The sequence below is a fragment of the Larus michahellis genome, chromosome 11, assembly GCF_964199755.1.
Source record: "Larus michahellis chromosome 11, bLarMic1.1, whole genome shotgun sequence".
NCBI classification, from domain to species: domain Eukaryota; kingdom Metazoa; phylum Chordata; class Aves; order Charadriiformes; family Laridae; genus Larus; species Larus michahellis.
Window position 1 is genome coordinate 8440638 of NC_133906.1, and position 24781 is coordinate 8465418.

The 24781-nt window shown below is 38.2% G+C and overlaps 1 protein-coding gene across 2 annotated transcripts in view; it reads right to left on the reverse strand.

The window, feature by feature from the left end:
* GABRG2 (gamma-aminobutyric acid type A receptor subunit gamma2) overlaps nucleotides 1-24332 on the reverse strand; it is a 71949-nt gene extending 47617 nt beyond the window's left edge. The window contains exon 1 of one of the 2 annotated variants that reach the window (XM_074604566.1): nucleotides 23487-24332. In XM_074604566.1, the coding sequence (XP_074460667.1) occupies nucleotides 23487-23593 (107 nt within the window). In that variant the 5' untranslated portion in view covers nucleotides 23594-24332. The remainder of the gene's footprint in view (nucleotides 1-23486) is intronic. The other variant, XM_074604565.1, reaches the window with a different exon arrangement.
* Nucleotides 24333-24781: the final 449 nt, after the last annotated feature.

Sequence of the window (24781 nt, forward strand, 5' to 3'; positions counted from 1 at the left end):
ACCCACCCTGCGCCGGCCGTACGCAGCTGGGAGCCTCAGCTTCCCAGACCACGAATAGGCAACCCAGCCGCCTCCCTCTGACTACAGACACCTGAACCTGTAGTGTTTTACTGGCAATCAAAAGCAGAGTTTTAATTGGCAATGTGCTACATAGTATTCTGCTGGTACTGACAAACAGACCAGGATAATTAAATTGGTGGGGGAAATTTGTTTATTCAGCTGTCTGGAGTTCAAAGATCTAATTATAATTCAAAGGAACATAACTGAAGCGAGGTTCTCCCTCCTGGAGGAAAGAAAACCCTTCTAAATAAAGTCTTTGCAAACAGAAGGCACTAGATTATATGTTTTCAGTCTGTGCAAAGTGAATGAAAAAACTAACTTTATGTATAAAAAGCTGTACTCCTGTTTTATAACCAACTAAGCATCCATTCTCTGAAAACAATATTTTTTCTGAATGGAAAAGTAAATCAAATACATTCTTTCACAAAGGCAATGTGTTCCTGACTATTAATGTGATGAGAAAGCTTCAGAAGTCAAGCATATTGTTAGTAGAGTCTGGTGTACTGGACAGTGCAAATTTAGAAGATGAAAACCTGTGCTTGTCTAGGACTTGTCTCAAATCTAGAACAACCTTATTGAACAGCAGCCCACAGTCACTAAAGCTTCCATTTCCTCTTGGTAATTATTTAAAGGAAAGGAAAAGCTATTTGTTTGCTCATCTGCCATTTCAAGCCATTTTGGCACTCCAAATCTCAAAAAATCAGTAAATGCCTTAATGAGATTACTGTGAGAGGGAGAGGAAAGGGAACACGGCCCATGTAATTAGGGAAAAAGGCCACTGAATTCCAGCTTTTCTCTGAATTCGAAGTGGATCACAAGTAAGTTAGCATGGTTATCCAATTGTCTAGATGTCTGTCTGTGTAAAACTACGTACCAGCCAGACCAATCAGAGTTGCATCTCTATCCAGATGAGCAGGGCTTTAGCTGTGCAATGCCATTATTACTAATGAAAGTTATAATGACAAAGCCCTTTTCATCTTCTTAAGGCTGTCAGATCGGTCCTTATGATTATACGTCCTAAATTTTGCAAGTGCTTTTAATGTCCAGAACAAAGGCGATAAAGCTCAGACCATACCCAAATGCATATTGAGATATTTTTTTATTTTTGTGACTGCTAGAAGTTTTCAAATCTAGTAATATAGGTATGCAAAGAAACACATATTTACCTATTTGCAGATTACAGTGTAATTTTTTGAAAGTTAATGTTTCAGACACATACACAATCTCACCGTTTGAGATATTCCTGCTTCTGACATTAATGCCATTGCAAGAGGTGCGCAAGACTGCTCTACATAAATCCAGTTTCCCTATTTGGAAAAGAGATGGCTTACGAGGGTCAGAAACCAAACTTGAAACTTCAAGTTCAAGTTGTAGAGTAATTGAAGTTAGAAGGCGCTTTTGGAGGTCATCTGGTCCAATCCCTACTCATTTTGCCAGCTAAGCCTGCTTGGGGTAGCTATGATTGTAATTACTTACAGAGATATATATATATATATTTTTATATGTGTACATATATGTAACCATAAGTGTGCCTAACATTTAGGGGGACTCTTTGTGTGTGTCAAATTACTTGAAGTACATATTCCCAAAGCAGTTAGAAGGTAGAAATCACTACGTGTTAATAAGCATTTATTAATTTAGATCAGAAAGTGCATTAATTTGGACTACAGGTATATTTGGGGGGAGATGGCAGCACAAGATTGAGTCCTTATTTTTTTTTATAAAATATGCAAAGATCTATATACTGGTATCTCGCTCTACAATTACATACACACTTCATTCTGCCAATGAGGTTTTTACCATGGCAGGGGCTAAAAAGACTTTTAACTCATGTTTCTTATCTCCCTACTATAAAACACACATACTAATCCTAATTCTGCATTACAGAAGTTATTACTTGATTTATAGCATTTATATAGCTCTTTGAAGCGCTCATTGGTGAGGTGTAACTTAGTACAAACTAAATTACACAAACTAAATGTTCAGGACTGGATTCTCCAGATCTTTGCTAGTGCACATCGTCCATAAGTTTTTTGCAATATCACCTGAGCAACATTTAATCATTCATGGAGCAAGTGTAACCTCTGTGGGCAGAGGCACCTGCTGCAGGTAGAACTGGGTTCACCAACCAAGGGATAAAGAAATAATGAAAAGATGCTCTATTTCATTGGCATAGCCTCTTTTAGAGGCCTCTTAGTGCTAAAGGCGTTATTTCTATACCGGAAATATGTTGAAATAGTAGATTAGTTCAGTCAGTCCCAGAGGATATCTCTGCTGAGAAATCACTGTTGTGTTAGAAAAATAATTTTTTTCCATCTTCTTTTCTGAATCTTGTCCAGAAGACATGGCAAAGCCCATTATTTAGTGTGCTGATACACTATTCTCTTAGCAGTCCAAAACCGTGGATGTCCACATGACAGTTTGGGAATCCATTCCTCTTTTTAATAGATTCAGTATGATTTATTTATTTTCTTTTTTGCTTTCATTTCCATAGAAGTAAGATTGATACCTATGTAAAAATAATCATCACTTTAGTAAAATTTAACAGATAATTATATTATTAATGGTCTTTAGCTTTCTTACGTTATTATCCTTTCAAGCACTTTGGCTTAAATTCTTTAGTTCAAAATTTAAAATGGAGGGTGGATTATCTATTTCAAAACTACTATTTTTTATCTAGTTGCTAACATAAAGTCAGCATTATAACTTGGGATCATCTCTGCTGTTCCATGACATCTCTGTATCGGAGACACTCTAATGTAACTTCCAGAAGAATCATATGTAGCATTTCTTGGAAAGACCCTACCATATGTCGGCAAAGATACACTGTGCATTATTTAAAATCATACACAGCAGCAATAATTTGTCAGTCTAAACTGAGGGACAGACTGGGCACATCTTATTTCATTAGTGAATAATAACTCACAAAGGATATCCCTTTGAAATAAGGTAAATATTTCCTAATCCACAGGAACGTGTTTTCCACAACTTGTTACGAGTAGTAGAAGGGAAACGATGCTCTTCTCTGACACCAAAACCTCCCATGACTGCTCAGTCTTCCAATGTTCAGATGTGAGGTCATGTATTTAGCTGGTCAAAATCTCTTATCATTCCAGTGGCTTTGAGTAAGATATGCCAGTTTTTGCCTGCTGTGGCTCTGTCCTTTAACTTTTCTAAATACAGAAAATGAATTTTAACTATTTCCAAGTGTTCTATTAAGAAATTTCACACCAGAGTCAATTATCCCTGCTGGAATCTGACTGCTGTTGCATTGCTGTTTACAAGCAGAAGCAGAGTAGCCACAGAGTGCCTAAAGAAGACAACCAGTAGCAGTTCTGAATAGTCAACAACGAATTAGTTTAACTCTAATTAAAAACTTAAGTTTATTTGTTAAAAAGATCTGACCAATTTCATCTTTTATACCAAGTAGGCTATAGCAGAGCCTACAGCAAAGATTTAATAAACTACTCACCCATACAGTGAGTCTTCCACTTAAAGCACCAGTATTTTATACCTCTCAGTGAAGGACCGAAACAAGGCTTGCTATTTTACCTAGCAGCACTGTTTAACTTAATGAATAGTCAAGCTAAATTCATTTTCCGATGTGCATAAAAAATTACCCTAATCTATAGGTCATACATTATTCATGATAATACGATCACTGTGAGGGAAGGACACATTCCTAGTTCCCACTATGGATACAGAAATGCTGTATGCAGATGTGACATATGAGTATGTAGAGAATAGTGTATTTGCAGGAGATTACAGTGTCTGTGGAAATCAACTGTATCTGTATTTTTTCTTGTTGGCAGCCAATCATATTTTAAGTAAAGCTATCTCACTTAAAATAGAAAATGTTTTCAGAAAGTGTTATGCTGAATTCTCTCTCCCTGTTCATGTTTCTATTCTGTCCATTTGTATTGTTTAAATCCTAAGGCTGTGCCCAGAACCATGCTCTTATCTTTACCATAAAAATGGTCTTTATTTTCTCTTTTACTACTAAATGTTCATCACAATACCCAACCTTCACTTTTCTCGGGATTGCAAATCATGTAATGTGAAGATTAATCTTGGCCCAAGTCAATTCCCACATCAGAGGTGGAAACTCAGAATAATGCTTTTCTTAGAGAGGAAAAGAGGAGATCCAGTCAGTTATCGAAAGTTTCATAAAGGGAATTAGAGACTGTGTTGAGAGATTTGGGCTAACAAAACACAGAGAAAGTGTCTTGTTGTCCTGCTCCCTCCACCTGGAGCTGTGGTGCTGTTGAGATTGCAATTCTGGTAACTGGATGGAGCTCTGTTTCAGAGGAGCCTGAAATACTAGATTACAGTGTTTCCAGAACTGCTTGTTTCAGACTTGGTTACTGGGGAGTATTAGCTGTATTTTGGCCATGATTAGTCACGTGGCGAGGGAGGCTGAGGAATTCCACAAGGAGAAAGAAAATAGTTTTTACCTCTACTTAACGCTTTGGGTAGGTTGGATTTTAGGTAGGTCACCTGTAGAAGTTTATTTTCTAGGAAACTGCTACTGCTGTCATTCCATGAACTGTTCAAATCGTGTAAAGAATTTAAAAACAAAACAAAGCTGAGTTTCTGTGTCATTCCTAAGTCACAGAGGTACTGAAGTATACAAGAAAAAAATTATTAAAATAATACTACAGTTCTCATAAATAAGTTGCTACAGCTGAAATACTAAGATTAAGTAGGGACTGAGCAGACAAGTCTCAAAATGGGTATTCAAGACCCAGAAGTCACTAAAGTAGCATGGACGCGTACTCCCAGCAGATGACTTTTCAGTCATCTTTACAGTCCATGAAGGTCCAATATTGCCAGCAATCAAACATCATTTCTGAAAACTATGCCTACTTTGAGATTTAAAGGCCGGCCAGATTCCTGGGAACATTTACACTATTTTCCTCTGAATGAGGTGATACCTGGCAACACAGCGCCTAAGTGTCATGCTGTGGATTTCACAGGCCGCCTTCTAGTCATTCAGCAGCTCACAGTATCCTCACTGGTACTTGTCAGCCATTTGGAGTAAAGCAGTCCAGTTCTTAAACCTCTTCACAGACTTCTAAAATGTTACATGGCAATGATGTTTTTGTATTAGTCACTATAAAACTGTCAATCATATCGGACTGGTTTATCTTACAGTCATTCTACATCTTCCCTGAGACATGCACTCACATTAGCTACTGCACCTTATCACATCATAAATTTTAGCCCCTCATAGTTAAAGTTAAAGCACCTATTTTCCATATTTGCAGCTTCAGCTGCATGTGGCTACAGCAAGGGTTTACACAGAAAGGTTGAAAATTAAAAATTTAACTTGGTTTAAGTTTTGTTTCCTGCCTGTAAGTTTGTGAAAACACTTCTTAAAAAAGCCCTTTGGAATGTGTTTATTGAGAGTGCTACCAATAAAACTGGTTTGTAGTATTTACTGTGTTTTCTAGTTCACTGTACTGAAAAATTGCAGTACAATTTTTGCATTGCACAACTGATCGGATTCAAGTCGTGAGTAAGCATGAGGGTTGTCGTCCCTTTTAAAATATTTCTAGTACAAACAAAATGGGCTTATGGCCAATTGTCACCAAAATTACCAGAAACAGGGACCAGCGTTAGCAGTCTTGGCAAAGAACCAGAAGCTGACACGTAGCCACCCTGTCTAGAATCAGTTTCTCCAGCAGAAGGTTGAGGCACATTGGTTAATAAGTTGATAAAGGATTTCCATCTTTAGATCTATCAGAACAGACCAATGTAATTGACCAAAACTGAATTACACCACAATATAAAACTTGTGGGCAGGGAGAGGAAATATATGCTACCCCCATAAGGACAGCAAAATATAGAGGGATGAAACAAACTTGTATAGCCGGTAAGGAACAAGAGAGATAATTATAGAAACCAGTGCACATCATTCATTTAGAACAGCCTGAGCTTGAAGTGCAGCATTTATAACTTATGCGAACTCTGGAGGAGTCTAAGATGTGATCAGATGATTCAGATAAGCCTCCATAACTTAAGATGATTATTTCAAATTTTTTTGAGATGGAATTTTGTATGAATGTGTTTTCTTACATTTTGTTTACTGGAGGTTACATAATTTACTCACGTATCTCTCTTTACTGCGGTTATGCCTAATGCCTACTCATTTTTATGGCAAGCAAAGGAAAGCATTAGATAGAAACAAATAGAAAAGGGAGAAGCAGGTTCAGATATTCTTCTACATCATAGGGTTAGCTTGAGATGGTCTACTTTATTTGAAATTATCTAGCTTTATCTAACTGTAAAAGGTGTAACCTTGGAAATATGTGAACCTCAGAAGGTTTATTTTTTGGTTTACCTTCCTCTCCTCTCCACTCCCTTGCTATCTCCTTCCCTCCTCCTTTTTCACTTCTTTTGAAACTGTTCTGTGCATCTCTGCGTGTGAAATCTAAGGCAGTTGGGGCATGATATTTGCCTGTTGCTATTACTCAGCTCCTGCAGATTTCCGCTATAGCAGGGAGAGCTCCAGAGAAGGGGTTAAGTTAAATGGCTATTACCGAAATGTGATCCAGTTAGGTCTTTTCTACTATGAGCTCTCTTCATTTTTTCTGGCTGTGTTTTATTGTATGTAATTGTCATCAGTCACTACTATATGTAATTCCTCCTCCCCCATTGCTTTTAGAAAAGATTGCTCTAAAACCTCACTATAAGTTAACTAGAAGAGCAAAAAACTTAACTCTGTTCTCAGTGAGTAAGGTTTGGAAAACGTGGATGGCCTCCAGCCATCTATTTAAACAACATTAGCTCAAAACTCCCAATCCTATTGCTCGATTAGATTTGAAAAATGAAAAAAATATTCTTGTTCTGTGATACCCTATGAGGTACTCATAGTCATGGCTTTTCAGAATACTTGTGCAACTTTTTCTATATTTTGTCAGCATGGTAATTTCACCCAGAAGGAAGTAACTTCTGGAATCAATCATTCATGATGTCGTCATCTTCACATCACTATCTGTCAATGTTTAAAAACAAACATGTCAGGTGCTAGAAATGCCAGCAGTTTTGCTTATTGAGTAACCCTCCTGAGCATTTTTTTGAGATTTAGAATATCCTCTTTTGTCTACAGATGGGAGCTTTAAAACTAAAGTTAAACTGAATATTAATCCTCATTAGAACTAAATCTGTCACAGAACGTTTTAATTCTCCTCTTCTATGTCCCATTACATGGCAAAGCGCTATAATGTGGTGTTCCCAGAGTTGGGTTGGGAATCAGGAGCATTGAATGCTTACCCCATTTAAAGGACTAGTGTCCTACTTGCCATTATAAGCCAAGTTACATCATCTCTGCTTGTAAGTGTAAATCATTTTTACAACATAAATAGGCACATAAATGTGCCTTATTATTTGTGTTTGGTGAAGACTAGGCATGATGGTAAACCATCTCATTACGGAGGAAGAAACAATCACTAACCATGCCATAGGAAATGACATTGCATTGCTGGGAATCACGCTTCCATCGCGCTTATCAGCAATGTTATAGCCCATATCTTTGGTAAACCAAGTGGGTCAGATAAACCCTGCATCATCAGCGAGCCAGTCAAAAATAAATTTAAAACCAGTATGGGTTTATTCTGAGGATATTCTTAATTCTTGCTTCTTTCAGATCATGGAAGTATCATTACTGAAATGTTTGTTAGATAGAAACGTGTCTTGAAGAAAGAGCTGAATGAACAGAAAATAGTTGCTTGATACATATGTCTTTAATTAACTCATCATGAAGCTAACTCATTCACAAAATGAGTGTAAGCAAATGGTAAAAATTAAACTGGTTTTGGGGTTTTTTTTAAACAATGCTTCTGATTTAACTTAATTTTTAATGCATGGTAACCAATAGTAACCCATGTGTTCCCACATAAACCAACTTATATCATGCAAGACGCTGTTTGCACTCATGCTCATAAAACAGACTGTGCAGAGGTGGATGTGGAATTTAGTTCTGATAACAGGGTAGATGTGTGATAGATTAAGAATGTAAGTGGCAAGCTGATGTCTCTATGTCAGCTGAGTAGGAAAGTTGTCAACAAGTGTGCCTGAATTTCCCCTATGGAATTTATTTATTTTGATTAAGTGGCCTATATTTGGCTCTGCAGAGGGATCTGGACAGGCTGGACCGATGGGCTGAGACCAATGGTATGAGGTTCAACAAGGCCAAATGCCGGGTCCTGCACTTGGGACACAACAACCCCATGCAGCGCTACAGGATTGGGGCAGAGTGGCTTGAAAGCAGCTCGACAGAAAAGGACTTGGGAGTGTTGGTTGACAGCCGGCTGAATATGAGCCAGCAGTGTGCCCAGGTGGCCAAGAAGGCCAACAGCATCCTAGCCTGTATCAGGAACAGTGTGGTGAGCAGGACTAGGGAAGTGATCGTCCCCCTGTACTCGGCACTGGTGAGGCCCCACCTCGAGTACTGCGTTCAGTTTTGGGCCCCTCGCTACAGGAGGGACATTGAGGTGTTGGAGCGTGTCCAGAGAAGGGCTACAAAGAGGAGGCTGAGGGGAGACCTTATCACCCTCTACAACTACCTGAAAGGAGGTTGTAGAGAGATGGGGGCTGACCTCTTCTCCCTGGTGACAAGTGATAGGACGAGGGGAAACGGGTTCAAGTTACGTCAGGGGAGGTTTAGATTAGATATTAGGAGACATTTTTTCACTGAAAGGGTTATTAAACATTGGAATAGGTTGCCCAGGGAGGTGGTGGATTCACCATCTCTGGAGGTGTTTAAAAAAAGAGTAGATGGGGCACTGAGGGACATGGTTTAGAAGTGGCTTTTGTCAGGGTAGGCTAAAGGTTGGACTCGATGATCTTAAAGGTCCCTTCCAACCTCAACAATTCTATGATTCTATGATTCTATTGGTTTTGTTGTGGAATTCTGGTGGACTTTCCTTGGTGGTTGGTACTGTCGGGGTGGCTTCATATCAGGGTCTCCTTAATTCTGTGGGGCACGTGAACATCCTTCGTTGTGGATAAAGATCGTTAGCACCTCTGCTGTAATATGCGCCCAGGCAGGGTTATTGTATGGGACTGTCACCCTGTGCTTGTAGCCCTCTCTGCTGCATTCCATGACCACTGCTCAAGGCCTCTGCTGTTGTACTTTCTCTGCACTACATAACCATGTAAATAACTCATTCTTCATAGAGCCACCGCTTGTTACTATTGTCTATATAAAACTATGGTTGTACCATACAAAACGTCAAACAAATTAGCCATAGATGCCTAGTCAATTAGAGAAGTTGCTGTGGGAGCTAAACCAAGTAAAACAAAGCTGGGAGCAGGTCAAGAAAAGTTCAGACCCAGCAGAGCTGACAAACCCCTGGCCCAAGGCCTTGCAAGCCCAGTGCAAAAATGATGGCCTGTCATTAGCAATGGCAATGTTGTATTGTAGGGCTACATGCTACAATTCCCAAATGTTCCTTCCAAGGTAAATATTGATGCAAAGCTGCTACATCTTCCTTTCCTATTTGTGCCCTGCTATGACAGATGTTTTGGAACACAATTTCAAAAAGAAATGCTGGGGTACAGAAAAAGATGTAAAGCACATACTTTGGATATTTATTCCATAGAAAGATAATCTCGCTATTAAGCATATTCAGCTTCTTATCCAAGGACTTAAAATCTTTTTCTGAAAAATGGTAAATTGTTTTAATGTTGCTAACTAATGTATGACATCGTGGCTCTGCAACTTTATTTTAGTGAGAAGAAACTGTGTATGGGTTCACTCAGTGTCTTATTTCTCTCTTTTTGGTCTTTCTATCAGTCTTTCTATCAGTCTCTAATAAGTAAAATGCAAGGCACATGACATGCAAATTCTACCTAGCTCTGAAATTTCTGACATTTGAGTGGGCTAGGCATAATGATCACTGCAAAGCCTATCTTCCCATCCCTTATATTTAAATGTGACTATTAAGGCTAGTCAAAACACCTGGAAAATAGGAGCAATTTTGGTTTCACACACATACAAACATATAGCTCCCAGACTTTTCTTTTTCCTCCAGAAATATTTTGGCATACCTTTCTTGATTATCTCTCACCAATGTAGTAGAATTTTATTTTATAAATTGTCATTGTTCTGATGATGATCAGAGAAGTTTGTCTTTGGAAAAGGAAAGAAACTTTTAAAGAGAAAGCCACTAGAAACTTGTTGTATAAGTAGATGGTATTCAGGGACAGAGAAAGATGGATGCCTCATAACTCAAAAAGAGGGCGAGAATCAGAACAACCACCAAGTACAAGCTGAAGCTAAGAGTGGGTTTGATTAATGTGTGGAACTGGCTACAAGGGTCAGAAATAACAGTCGATGTAGCTATAAACGTATTCCCAAACCATTATCTCCTGGAGGGGAGAAACCACATTAAGGTCTAGGAGGTGTAGACTCATGTAACTAGAGTTTCAAATATGTTTAGCAATGGAATAATACATGATGCAGAAGGTACTACAGAGAATGATAAAAGGCACAGAAAGACGTACAGAGGTGAAAATCTTTCTTTCAGTTCGAAAGATTGTATAAGAGGTGGGGTTTTTTTTCTCCTCATCTTCGCTGCAGCTCCGTACTGTGGCTAACTCAGAGGATCTACTAAATATGCTGCAGAGACTGTTTTGGATGTAAACCAAAATGTCCATATATTCAGGCCACAATGTCCAGATTCCCAGCAGGTTTCCTTGGCCGTTTCTCAGAGCTCTGTGGAGCTCCCACCATGGCATGACAGCAATAAGTTTTAAAGGTGAATCAATACAAGACCAAGCAGTGATGGGCAGCTGCTACCATCTGACATTACTAGGTCATCTTGCACTCATCCATTCCCAGCTGTGGGGGCTCTGTTTAAGAGATGTGAGCACCAGCTACATGTGGTGTCATTTATGGAGATTGTACTGTTTGTGAGCACTGAAGCAATATCCATGAAGATATTTAGGATAGCCGCAGAAAGCATCATGGCAACTACAAATAAGCTAACTGGCAAAATGCAGATTGTTTCAGACCCCTTTTTCTAAGGGTACAGAGAAGGCACCATGATGCTTCAGTGATTTCATTGGTCCTTTGTGGATCTTATCCAAACTGCATAATCAGGAACTTATTAAAAACAGGAAGAGTCTTTTCATGACTCAAGCCATATGGGACAATCAGGTGAGCACAGAGACCTGAAAACTTGGAAAGAGGGCAAACCCCTGAAATTAATGGAACGTGAGCAGAAGCTAAGGAAGGATAAAGTTGTTTTACTAATCGCAGCATATCTCCCACATGGATAAATTCATCTTCAGTTTCCCTTGCTACAGCTCCAGCAACTTTTTATGAGCTATGGACTTATACAGAATAACTGGCAGAGTATTGATGAGAATAAATTCCACTGGAAGCTGCTGAAGCAAAACCTTCTAAATCCCTGGGGAATTTGGCAAACATACTTCAAAATACTTTGTTAAATTATGAACAGGTGATAGTCCAAGCCCTACAGTCTTCCAGGAGACATTACCAGTGAAATAATTTATAAGAGAAGATATAACTGGAATACCCTTGCTGGCAATGTTGGCGTTTTTAGCTCATATCTGTCAGATTTTCCATGATTATGCTTTTCATACTGCCAACTGCTCAGTATTCTGATCCTGGTGCAGAAAACCATGTTAGTAAACATTTAAACACAAGTGAAAGTGCTTTCCTGGATGAAGGCTTGAACACTAAAACTTTGCAGAATTGAACCCCAGCGTAGCTGCCTCAGCCGGTTTCCCAAGGTGTCATTGCAGACGTGATGTCTCTGTTAAAGAAATACATTCTTCACATGCTGTTTGGAATTCTTGCAGGTAAACTGACAAGTCCGATTTAAAATATGTACTATTTATGATTGGACGTAATTTGACTATTAAGCTTCTTATTAAGTTTTTTTCATTAAATCCTTTAATTACTATTTCACTGAGGAGCTCAGAACATTGCATATGCAGGTAACAATTGCAGATAACAAATGTTTCTCATTTTTTAATCCGAATATATGTTACGTTGAATTTAATCACCTCTGCTGCTTATCTGCTATAGGGATATTAAAAGAGATAGAGCTTTGGGGACCATAACAAAAGAATTGATTTTACAGATATAGTGTATTTCCTCTTTTTTTTTTCTTCCTTAAAAAATTGTATAATTAAAGCTGCAAAAAACTCTATCTTCTAGTACTCTCCAAAAGCCTTCACATACTCAGAACTTTTTCAAAGTTACCATGTGACTTAAAATTCTTGGTTTCTGGCCAAAGATTATTTTTATTTCAAAGCTTAAAATAAAATCCAGTTTTTGAAATCGGTAAGGCTAAAATTATTTCTATTCCCTTTTAAAATCAAATCTATATAGGGTTTGTTTTCACACATATAATACCTAGAGGTATATAGTAATACACTAATATTTAATAATAGTAAATTCTGGAACTCATTATAGAAATAATCCTTATTAAGAAGTATACCCAGAGTAAAAGTGATTGGATATAAAGTGGTTAAAGTGTATTAGGTGGGTATAAAAGTGGTTAAAGATGATTGGATATTAATAGCAAATAATTTGGAATTGCTTAATTTAATTTCAGAGAAACGAACTCTCTCTAGAGGCAGGGGTGGCATGTTGTGGGAGAAAAGAAACCCTGTTCTCACCTGGGTGAAACAGAGGTGTCTTAGTTTTACAGGCCTTTGACATCAAGGAGGCAGGGTTGTGGATCTGTATCACAATAACCAATGACAGAGAAGAATATTTTCATGTTGCTCACCATTGCCTCTTAAATATGGTGTTCAGAGCCTTATTAATTATGCTGGACTTGGAAGTTAAGAATTTGGCCCTAAAGATTTGGGGTGACTTTAATCTCATGTGCTGCATTAGAGCTTTATTAAGGTTTTAAGTCATTTTAAGTGCATGCTTTAAGTCTTTAAAGCAGCTTAGTGAGTTTTTTTTAGCATTCCTTTAGAAACCAGGGAAATAAAATGAAAAAAGCCATTATTAATATAAGGTTGGTTGTCCTTGCCCCAAAGAGCTTACAAACATCCTATATGGTTACTCAATACAATGCAGTCTTTGATGCTAGTTAATTATTTTGGTCCAATAAAAGAGCAGCAATATTTTTTACTGCTGGTAACCTTCCCCTCTTCCAAATCCTTACTTTCCAAGAAAATAGTGATTCCTTTACTATGTTCCAAAACAAAATTGTAATACTCAAACATATTTGGGTTCACAACCCTCACAGGCTGTAGGAGCAAAATGCGTTATTTCAGTTATGTATCCAGAAGCCAAAAGGTGTCTTCTCAGTCTTCAGCTTCTAAGACAGTTCTTGGCAGTGTAGATACTGTTGCATGAATCACAAGCCTCATCTTCTTTTCCAAGCTATCTTACAGAATGACCACTACTCCAACCAAGTTACTTATTGTAGTAAGGGGAATTACTTTCTCTGCTTCTCTGTCCTTTTACTGCGTAACTCGGAGCTGCCACCAGCTTTCTCACTTGTGTTCTTACTTGAGTGTGGCATTTCTCAAACTCTAACTTCTAAAACCTATACACAGGCTGTCTTTCCTGCATGTGAAAGTTGCCCTGCATTTGTCATCTTTGTTAACTTGATCTTAATAACTCATCTTTCTGAATCCCCGCACTGTTTTTTTTATTTGAAATAATAGCAGGCTATTGCCACTATAGTAAAATATTATATTAAATATATTAAAAATGCTGTATAATTCCAGCCTTTGTAATTCACTTCCATAGCTCCTTCAGTTCTGCCTCCTATTCACAGTAACTCTACAGCCTTTCGGGGCTCATAGCTAAAGTCCTTACTCTCTGTATTAAGTAGCTCTAAGAGCTATCTATAGAAGGTCAAACTGACTGTAATTTTAACTATATATCAATTATTCGGTGGCATTCTTCATTCACTGGCATTTGTGTGCTTGTTTGCCTTTGGTGTGGAATCTATTTGGGCAATGGTTTCACAATCGTTTTGAAAATATTGGCCATTACCACAAATAAGCATGAGGTAATGATCTGCATATCGAATTATAGTATTGATTTTTTGGGGTCAGGTGATTACTTTTCTGCACACAGAGGCAGTCTGAATGCCTAAATTTTGGTAGAATGGCTCTTAGGCCTATAGAAGGGGAAACCAGAGATGTTGTTCAGGATAGCAGATGGGATAAGAGGATTGCAGGCTCCTTGATGAACTATTCTCCCTTGCCTGCATCACTAGCTGCTGTACACCTGATTGGAGTCTTTTTAGTGTTAATCCACAGCATGAAATGTTTTGTGTCTTCATCAGTTTTTGGAGAGGAAAAGCAGAGTACATCTTATACCACCCTTTCATAGGACATACACGAAATGGCCAAGAGATGACTGGTATCTTCATCTGACCATTATGAGTATAATTCGCTCTGGTTTGGTGACGCACTTTCTCCAGCTTTATCAAACATATGCATGGATCAGTAGGTCCCAGAAGTGCATTATCATTTAATAATATATTGAATAATACATTGATTAGTTTAGTAAGGCTTTCTAGCATTATCTCATTAATATTAATTGTTCCTAATTGTTCTTTCCTTTCTTTATGCTATCTCTTTTCCTCTCTCTTGAAAAATAATCTAAGGGAATTAAATGAAAGTAGAATTCAGTAGATAATCCTCAGTCTGTCACAGCAGGCAGATTTCTGTTTAGATCTGAAGATATTTTACTGCAGATTAACAAAAGCTTCATATGACCAGAACATGCCATTTTTGTTACACAATGTAACATTGAATCACGGTTGAAGGAAAACATTCATTTTCTCATATCACCCATTGTTTTCCAGGGAACTCTGTCAGAAGGTTATTTTGGGTATACATGAGATCCTTTTGAAGATGCATTTCTCATCAATGTATAGAACCAGAGGTATTTTTCTGTAGAACACGGAGCATTCAAAAAGCTTAAGATGATAAAAAGCTCAGAAAAAAAGCTAGCCTTTCATCTCAAGGGTTCACACCAAAGTCCAAGATGACATTCAGTAAAAATACAATTTCATACATGATTACCTGCATCATTTGGAAAGAGCTAATGCAAGTATAAAAAGTAGACATCATCTCATTCCATTCCTTCCAAATGATCATTATTATCCTTCATTTCTTTTAAATAGTTTTTTTTTCCATATATTGATGCTTTATTTCTGGTAATAATCTCTATATGTTGGCTTAGGTTTTGCAAAAATACTATGTCTTTAATGTTTTGCTGGCTGTCTGTGAACAGATGAAAGTGCTGTCTTAAAAGAGTAATATTAGTTTCGTATACAATGGCCAGATTTCACAGCTAAGCCCACGTATTGTGTTGTACTTTACTGAATATGTGTGAAAATGTCCTTCCACTAAATCAGAAAAAATAGACCTGATCCTGTAGATAAGAAAATCTGACTTGCACATTGGTGATTTTCTTCCTTAATGGTAATAATTTGTTACATTGAGATTCTTGTATAAATTACTGAAGTTCTATTACCCGCTATCACTTTGCAGGAATCCTAATGTAATGATTACTCTGGGTCACATCAGCTGTATCTTGCGCCACGTATTTTGCATCTGGCAGATGCCAATAGCAGAAGCTAAGAGCAAAAGATCAGGGCAATAATATAACAATGCTTCCCTAGTAAAATCTCTTCACTTCCAGAAACATGCAGATAGAGAGTTCCTGTAACAAAATGTTAGCACTGAGTTTTCTTCTTTTGGATCTACAAAAATCTTGGGGCTCTGCATTACTTCACTGATTAGAAAGAAAACCATTTTCATAGGTTTTCAGGCAGCCAATGATAATTTCATTTGGTACTTTATGCACTTTATAGAAGAGAAAACAACTAATGCTTCTGTAGTCAGCTTTTTCCATGTTGCTTAGGACATCGTAGGAAAAAGCATTATGCAGCTGAGGTAGTCATTTACATGGGAAGGTGTTTGCTGCATTTCTCTTCTGCTTATGCAGTCACTGGTGATTTTCAGCAGCATTAAAGCCTCCTTTTTTTTGGCAGTAGTTGTGTTAAAAATATTACCCAGTTATATAAATAAAAGGATATCACCCTGTGTCAGACTGAATACCCAATATTTAGTCTGACAAGACTCGCATATTAATTCCCCATCACAACTATACAAATACCCCAGAATCACACTAGATGTAATCCTCACTGTTCTCTCAGTAGCTTTCTTCAAGCTACCACTTTCGCCCCTCTTTTACCTCAGTTTGTCTCAGACAGTTGGCAGGTGCTGGGACTTGTGAAAATATGTACCCACTATCTCCCTCTTCCCACTCTTTTTTCATATAGATGAAAAAAATGAATAGATTTTTGTACATTTCTCACATTGAAGGAGATGGTTACACATTCTGATATAAATGAATTTCTAACTACATCATATGACAAGTTTAAAAGCAAGTAATATTATTTTCTTGTTTCCAAAGATAAAATTAAATGCTGTTTTCTCCACCTTCTGGCTTAGTGCAAAGCTGAATTTCTTTTTAATTGGGAGAATCAAATAAGCAGGTTACTTCTGGACATCACAATTAGAAAAGTGGACCCAATTCTAACAACAGCAAAGCTGCTACTTACTGCACCGGGGCTCTTCTGAGCCAGGAGCTCACCTAAATAAAACACCTGTAAAGACAATGTGCCCCTATAGGTGTATAGGTGAATTCAGACTCTCATGGTATGCTTTTTATTAGCATCTTGACAATTTGGGCCATAATCCTGTATCAAAAGGAAGCATCCAACGAATGTTAAGTCATCAGAAGTCACTCATCATATTGAGTCTAAAGCCCCCCCAAAATCAGTGAATTTAGAATGGACACTTTACGCTGTTCCTTTCTCATCTCCCCTTCAGCTCTTCACCCTCTTTTTTGTGCTTTGGATATATTCACTAGGGGAAATTGTAGTCCCTAATTTCATTAGTGCTCAACAAGTTTGGTTTTAGTCTCATTCTATGAAACAGGCTCTTCCTTATCTATTAATAATTATAGTTACCTGATTATGGTGATAGACTCCTTTTTCTGAAACTTTTGATTCTTTCCTGATACTTTCTACAATCTTTTTATTCATCTTATAAGGAATGTATCTTGTTCTAAGTAGGCAGCCTCCACCTTTGAGCCTGGACACATGCCTCTACTTCCAGTGAGGTTACCCAGACGTCTATTTCTATCATCATTTGTCATATCTTTTCTAAAAAGAGATAAATAAAAATGCCTTTCTCTCTTTTACTGCCACAAAGTCTCCCTAGTTTTTGTTCAGAACTTCCATTCACAGAAAATAAGCTCTGTTCTTGAATGGAGAAATTCCTTTATATCCAGAGGGCCAGGACGAGATCTATGTGCCACTTGAGTTCAATTTACATTACAGTCTGTGGGCTGAAGCGGAATGTAAAGTTTAAACTGATCTTGTATACAGAATAAAAAAGAAGGAATGAAGAAAAAAAGTGTTTAGAGGTATTGTAAATCAGTTAGCTGGAATGTAGGTTGAGAGCTTTCTGCAAAAAGTAAAAGCATTATGCAGTGTAAGAAACACTTCTTGAAGATTCTTACTGAGTTATAATTTAACTTTGGGTTATTTCCCAGTTTTTACTCATAAACACTTAAACTACCTGTAAGAATTTATTCCGGATAGGTCCTGGCTTTTCCCTCAGCAACAGACTGACTTCAGTGGGTCAGGGATTACTGAGAGGATAAAACTAGGCCCATCGTGAGATTTTCAGCATTAGGTATAGGACAGCGTGTTGATTTCTTAGGAGAAATAACTGGGAAAATGGACAATCAATCCTTACAATCTGTTTTAAAGGGAATATATATTGTAATAAGTGTCCATGAAAATAGTACACTAGATAGGCTATGAAACATGAAAATAAAAAAAACCCCATCAGTTCTAACATCTCTAGTTCATTTTTTTTAATGTGTATATTTTCTAAGCCCAAATTCATACTAAGCAAGCCCCCAGCTAGCATTGTATTTTTCACTGCCATTCTCACATAATCTACTCCGTTTCTGTGTAAGACTGTGAGTGGGGCTGCAGGTACAGTAGTTGGTAAAGCAGCAGTTCAGACCGAACTAATGAAGCAGAGAACCACAGTGCATTCTAGTTATTCTGCTGAATGCCTAATTAAAAAAAAATAATTAAATGATCACCCTAATAGAATCTTTGTATCTAGGAATTTATAGAACTTTTATAGCTAGAGGGAAAAGCTATAGGGTACTGAGCTAGCTTCAAATGAGCTAGTGCATCTCCACATCGCAGGACAGTGCCAGTCAGAGCGATTGGCCTTAAAACTGCCTTTGCTTTGGAGCTTACTTGAATGTATCTCTACAAGGTTCGGTACGGATCAGTACAGATACACTCTAAGCAGGCACAAGAGAACATGAAAAAAAATCAACCTTCCTGTAAGCATGTGCATCTGGTATTGCTCACCTGTGTCTAATGCTTTATCTAATCCTTTATTAATTCATGCTTTCAATTCACAATTCAGTTATTTGTTGGAGAAAGTGGTGGTCATTACTTAAGTATATAAGAATTTAATTGTACTGGGACTGAGACTTGGAATGAGTTTCCTTTGACTAGACATTTGCTGCTTTTCCCTTCTCTGTTAAGTCCTGTCAGAGTCTTCTTCCCTTTTAAATTTTTGTGCAACTATTACAGAATTTCTTGACATAGGCCAACAGAGCAAATGTAGCATAAAGAGGAAAACAGTGCGACCACAATCCAAATCAGCAAGGTATTTTTTCCAGATTAGCACTAATCAAGAACAGTTTAAACTTGAGACCCAAAAGCATGATTTGGATGGCCATGAAGAAGACATACAACATGAATCATATGGGAAATACTACATTAAAAAAGTAGATTAATTTCCTAAGCTATTTTTATTGTAGTTGGTTTCTATAGTTTTTTACTAACGAATTTTACTTCTCAGATTTTCAAGGACTGAAACTTTCTGAAAGACTTTCTAACATCACTTTGCATATTCATTAGAGTATTTTGGAATACATGAATTTTGGCATGCAGGTTATGGTTAGGTGATACAGTCACTAAAGCAGAAGTTAGTTAAAGGGCTTAATCCACATCTCCAAATAGTTATATACCTGCAAGTAGGGAAACAGTGTCTGTAGTCTTTTTTGCCCCATCAAGTTACTAATAATGAGACAGTGAGAATTTTACTTAATTGTTCAAATCTACATTACATTATAGAATCATAGAATTGTTAGGGTTGGAAGGGACCTTAAAGATCATCTAGTTTCAACCCCCCTGCCATGGGCAGGAACACCTCCCACTAGATCAGGTTGCTCAAAGCCCCATCCAGCCTGGTCTTAAAAACTTCCAGGGATGGGGCTTCCACTGCCTCTCTGGGCAACCTGTTCCAGTGTCTCACCACCCTCATGGTGAAGAACTTCTTCCTAATGTCCAATCTGAATCGACCCATCTCTAGTTTTAATCCATTCCCTCTAGTCCTACCATTACCAGACATCCTAAAAAGTCCCTCCCCAGCTTTCTTGTAGGCCCCCTTACGATACTGGTAGGCCACTATAAGGTCTCCTCAGAGCCTTCTTTTCTCCAGACTGAACAACCCCAACTCTCGCAGTCTGTCCTTATAGGAGAGGTCCTCCAGCCCTCTGATCATCCTCGTGGCCCTCCTCTGGACACGTTCCAGCACATCAGCATTTCTGGTAGTCTTTCTATTACAGTAATAGTTGTTCCAAGTTTGTATCCCAGCTGATAGCAGTCAGGAACGCAGCATGGCTGTGAAGAACTCAAAGGCCGTCTCACCCTCCTTGCTACCCCTGAAATGTTGACATAGAGTGCAGGTCTTGTGTCCATACAGCCTCAGCTCTGCTGAAACACTGTAGTATGTAGGCCAGTCAGCACTAAATATTCAATCTCATAGTATCATAGGTAAGGATAAAGTCATCATCTAGCAGCGCCTAGATTCACATCTTCTGTCATTACACTTCTTTAAAAGGGACCATTCCTTGTTAGTTGAGAAATTGTCCCTTGCTGAGCCACATTTTATTCCAATAATGCTCCAAGTGACTTCAGTGGGACCTTGGACTTAAAATTAGTGCTATACACTGTGTGAAAGTATTGGAAGCTAGTGTATGAATAACGACAGCTGCAGGATTAATACCAAACCGATGTTAGCAACCTTTACGCTAATGCTAAATGACTGTTCAACTCAGGGATATTCATGCCCCTTTTAATCATTGTTACTATATCACTTATCACACAGTGCAAGAACCCAACTGACAGTGCTAGTGCTTTACAAGAACAAAACAATTTTATTAATTCCATGTTCAGTAATTTACAAGTAAAAATACATATATTCACATACGCACCAAACTATTTTGGTGCCAAAATGATTGCTTTATTTGTGCTTTTTTTCTGATAAGTCTTGACAGTTTTCAGTTTTAGGTATCTAGCTGCAGCATAGAAATATTGCCATGACACTACTTGAGCACTAATGAGTGGAAAAATGAAAGTAGCTACTGTCCAACATTTCATATCTTTGCAATGTGTTCATGTGATTTTTTGCTAACGATTTGTTATAGCTAAGGACTATGCAAAAAATAACTAACAAAACCTGTATGTAAATAGTGTGAAGAGTATAGCTTCAAATCCATTTGAAAGTTTGCTGGTGAGTGAGCTCTATTATATGTAGCATGTTAATTAACTATTATATGTTCAATAAGTGTAATCAAATAATTGGTTCCATTTAAACCCCATATTGAGGTGTGCAAATATTAAACTATTTTATTTATATTTTTAAAGTGTTTCTAAACCCCAAGATTTTGATGAACAATTTTCAGAAATGTGGATTGTGGTTTGACTCATTTTCACTGAAGCATAGCTTCAGGCAATATGATGGGCTGCACAATGCTGTTACAGTAGTCTGAGTGGTGAGATGATGGGGGGACTTCATGCAAGAAGTTTGCAGTACAGGTATGAATGTCAAGAAACAAATAGGAAGAAATCACTTCCAAAAACTTTAGTGTACACAATTGTAAGGGTGTACTCTGTGCATGTAATAAAATACATAAAATTACTCTAAGGGTAAAATACTGCAGTTCTGTAATGTGACATTTGTTCTGAATTCATTCAAATCTTGGTTTGCTGAAGTCAATGCCAGACTTTTAGCTACTTCCATTAATGCCTGAATGATGCCTTAACTTTCTTCTTCTGTCTCTAATCTTCTAAATACCAACAATTGTGCAACAATTAATTTCTCTGTAGAGTAATTTTTTGTATTAATAGGAAAAACTTCTGCAATATATTAGTCATCAATTTTTATGGTTTCAGTTACTGAAATACTTAAACTTTTGTGTGTATTCTGATTGATGTCAACACATTTATTAACATGCATAACATGGAGCACATACGTTAGAGTTCAGTTGCATTGGCCTTTAAGAATGCCAGTGTCCAATACAAGTTACTCAAAATACAATAATATTCCTCTCTTTCTAAAGTGTTTGATGAGTTCTTAACAAAGGAAAACTTTCATTCCGGCTATAGATAAACAGTATCTACATTCAACTTTTCTAACTCTGTCTTGGTCCATGAGTTTCCAAAACTGATAGTAAGGTTTCTTCCACAACAGAAGGAGAACAGTGTCCTGATTATTAGAATTAAAATCATGTTTGCATGTTGACTCATTTAACATATTTTTGTAAAGCACTAAGGATAATTTTTCCCTTTACTTGTAGCTTTTTAATATTGTTTCTCTGTCTATTATTTATTCTTTGAAACTATGAGGTCAGGAAGCTATCAGAGGAAACCATCTTGGCTGTCAGATGGCTATGAATAGAAAACAATCTTTTGCTGAGATAAAACTTTAATTTGCATTATGAAGAGTTTCTTTTAAAGCTTATGAAGTAATTTTGGCAAAATTCCTCTCGGGCTATGTTATTCTGAAAGATGAGTGAAAAGAAGGAAGTGTGTTAAACTAAATGTCTGGGGTTACTGTAGTGGAAGTTTTATGTCAAAATAATCTGAGACCCTGTGCTCATGAAATCCTGTAAAAGATCATTTTCTACTGCTGTATTCACATAGTAATCACAAATTAATTTTGTAAGAATCAGAGATACCTTACGTCTGTCTTACTCCCAATAACAAAGTATATCCGTCGTGGCAGGCTCACCAAGTTGTATTTACTTACTACTCCATTTTCAACCATTTTAAACATCTTTTCACAGGAGTTCTTCACAAAGTCCGTTTTGCACGAAGAAAGTTACTGTGAAACCCAGCAACTTTTAATTTTCCTGGCCAATAATTTTGCCCTTTTATTTTGCTTAGAATCAAAACCCTACCACTGCAGCTACAAACTCTGATTTTTCTTAAACAAGCAAACAAAAACCAAATGGAAAGAACTCACTTTTTAGTATGGTAATGTCCAGGTAAAAGGACGAAGGTAAACTTGGATGAGGAGCCTGTGTGAATACAACATTAATAGTAGAAAAGAGAATGTGCACTAACTTCTCTTATGTCTCAATGACAACATGGCTTATGCCACTGTAAGGAACAGTCTGTTGCCACTTGGAAGGCCAGGTACTTTGCAATGCAGTGCTACTTTCTCATCTAATCCGTTAAATGCACAGTCCACAAATTTTTGCAAGAATGTCTGGTTCAGCGTAATGCTTGGCACTGCAGCAACACTCGCTCCCCCCCGCCACTTTCTACTCATCCACATATAAACTACTTCTTCCTCTGCTGTTAAGATTTTTACCTCTTTACATTTAGGTATACAATACACATATGCAGCATGCACAGGTTGTCTTCAAACAGTACATGTGTCAGTGTGGGGGGGTAAATGCTATTGTAAACATTCATCTCATATGATCAGCGAACACTATGACATCCCGTTGCTCGTTCCACCAGCATGGAAAGCATTTCAGTAAGTGAGAAATGCAGGCAGCCCCCGCTGGCTGCCCTGGGAGGGCTGTGCGGGATCCGCAGCCCTGTCCTTCGTCCTACATCCTCGCTCTGGCTCCCTACAGACGGAGCAAACGGACGGCGCTTCGCAGCCCACAGCCCAGGCACAGCCATGATGTGGCTGCTTAGGTGAAAACAAGCATGAATGCACTGACATTCTGCCCACAAAACACAGCTGCATTATAACTCCATGCACTGTAGCAAACAATAATTCCAAGATAAAAGGCTTCGTTAATATGGCATCAAATTCTGTGAAACACCCGGCATGTACCACCATCATACACACCCGCTGCTTACCCTCCCTGTCCATTTCAGAGCAACAACAATTGTAAGAGAAATAAAACATTGTAAGATCTCAGCTGCTAGGAGATAGATGAATGTAATGCTCCGGCATTCTCACCACAGCTCTGCAAATTTGCAAACAGATTCTTCACCCCCCAGCCCTCCCTCTTCCCCCCCCCCCCCCAAACAGAATCAGAAAGCACATCTTACCACTGGATGAGAGAGAGGAACAGAAGTGCCCACACCATCATTTTGAGAGAAAATGCAGGATTCGAGAATGCAGTGCTCCCCAGGCTTGTTGGATTTGGAGGAATCATCTCTTTTTCTCCCCCCCCTCCCCCCCCCCCAGTTTTTTTCCCCTTTCCTCTTGGTTGCAGATGGATCCGTCCCCTTCTTTAATTTTTTTTTGGTAGTGGTTCTCTCCCCCTCCCTACCAGGTCCCGTCAGTGGGATGATACATTGCGCCCAGCTGCGGGAATTAATATGCAGGGGGACAGAAATCAGATCTGCACAAGCCCTTTGCAGATATAATCAGAAAACGTCAGCTCAGGCAGCAGGCATCAGCTTCCAAATCTAGGGGAATAATATAATTGGGAGAAAAGAAAAAAAATACAAAACCACAGACACTCACAGAATAAAAAGGGAAAGAAGAAACACATACACATGCACACATTTACAGAATCACTCACACACACGCAACAAAATCCGATAAAGCAATAGACAGAGTAAATGAGAGGGGGAAAAAAAAAAAAAACGAAAACGAAAAGAAAGAATAAAGCAATGGAGCTTCTGCCTGAATGCAGATTAACTCTGAGGTCAAAGTGGAAATGATGCACTCTGCTGCAGCACAGATTAACACATGCGTGGTGTCAGCCGGGGTGCTTTTTAACCTTTGATTACACATATGCAGGCAGCCTGGATTTTCATTTTGGAGGCGAGAAGGATTTGGCAGGCATAAAAAGGGAGGCTGGAAGGAAAAGCTTGCCCTATGCTGCTGAGCATCCTCATTTTTCTAAACAGCCTGGAAATCGTGATTGCAAAGGGAAAAAAAATGAAAGGATGGATGGGGGAGTGGAAAAGGGAGGGATGGTTGTTGCTAAGTAACTCAGGAAATGGGGAAAGCAGCATTGGTGGAGTCAGTATGAATGAGGTGATTTAGTGTGTGATAGGATTAGGGGGAACATACAACGTTTTTATCTCCCCTCCCCCTAATAAAATCAGGCTACGCAAACATGGGAAATGCTTCCTGGTCAGAGGGGAAACACTAGATGGCTATAAAAGCTGGACCTTGCGAAATTTTGGAACCAGAATCCCAAGTTACATTGTCCAAAAATGCAGTTTAGCAGCTATTAGTTAAGTAAGAAATTCAGAGAATCTCATTTTTTCCCAAAGCAAGAACACCTCAGTCTAAAATAGGTACTTGGACCATGACTTACAATAACACATTTTTTATCTCCCCGATTTTTTCTGCCTAAAATCAAAGCAAATATAGACATCACAAGCCT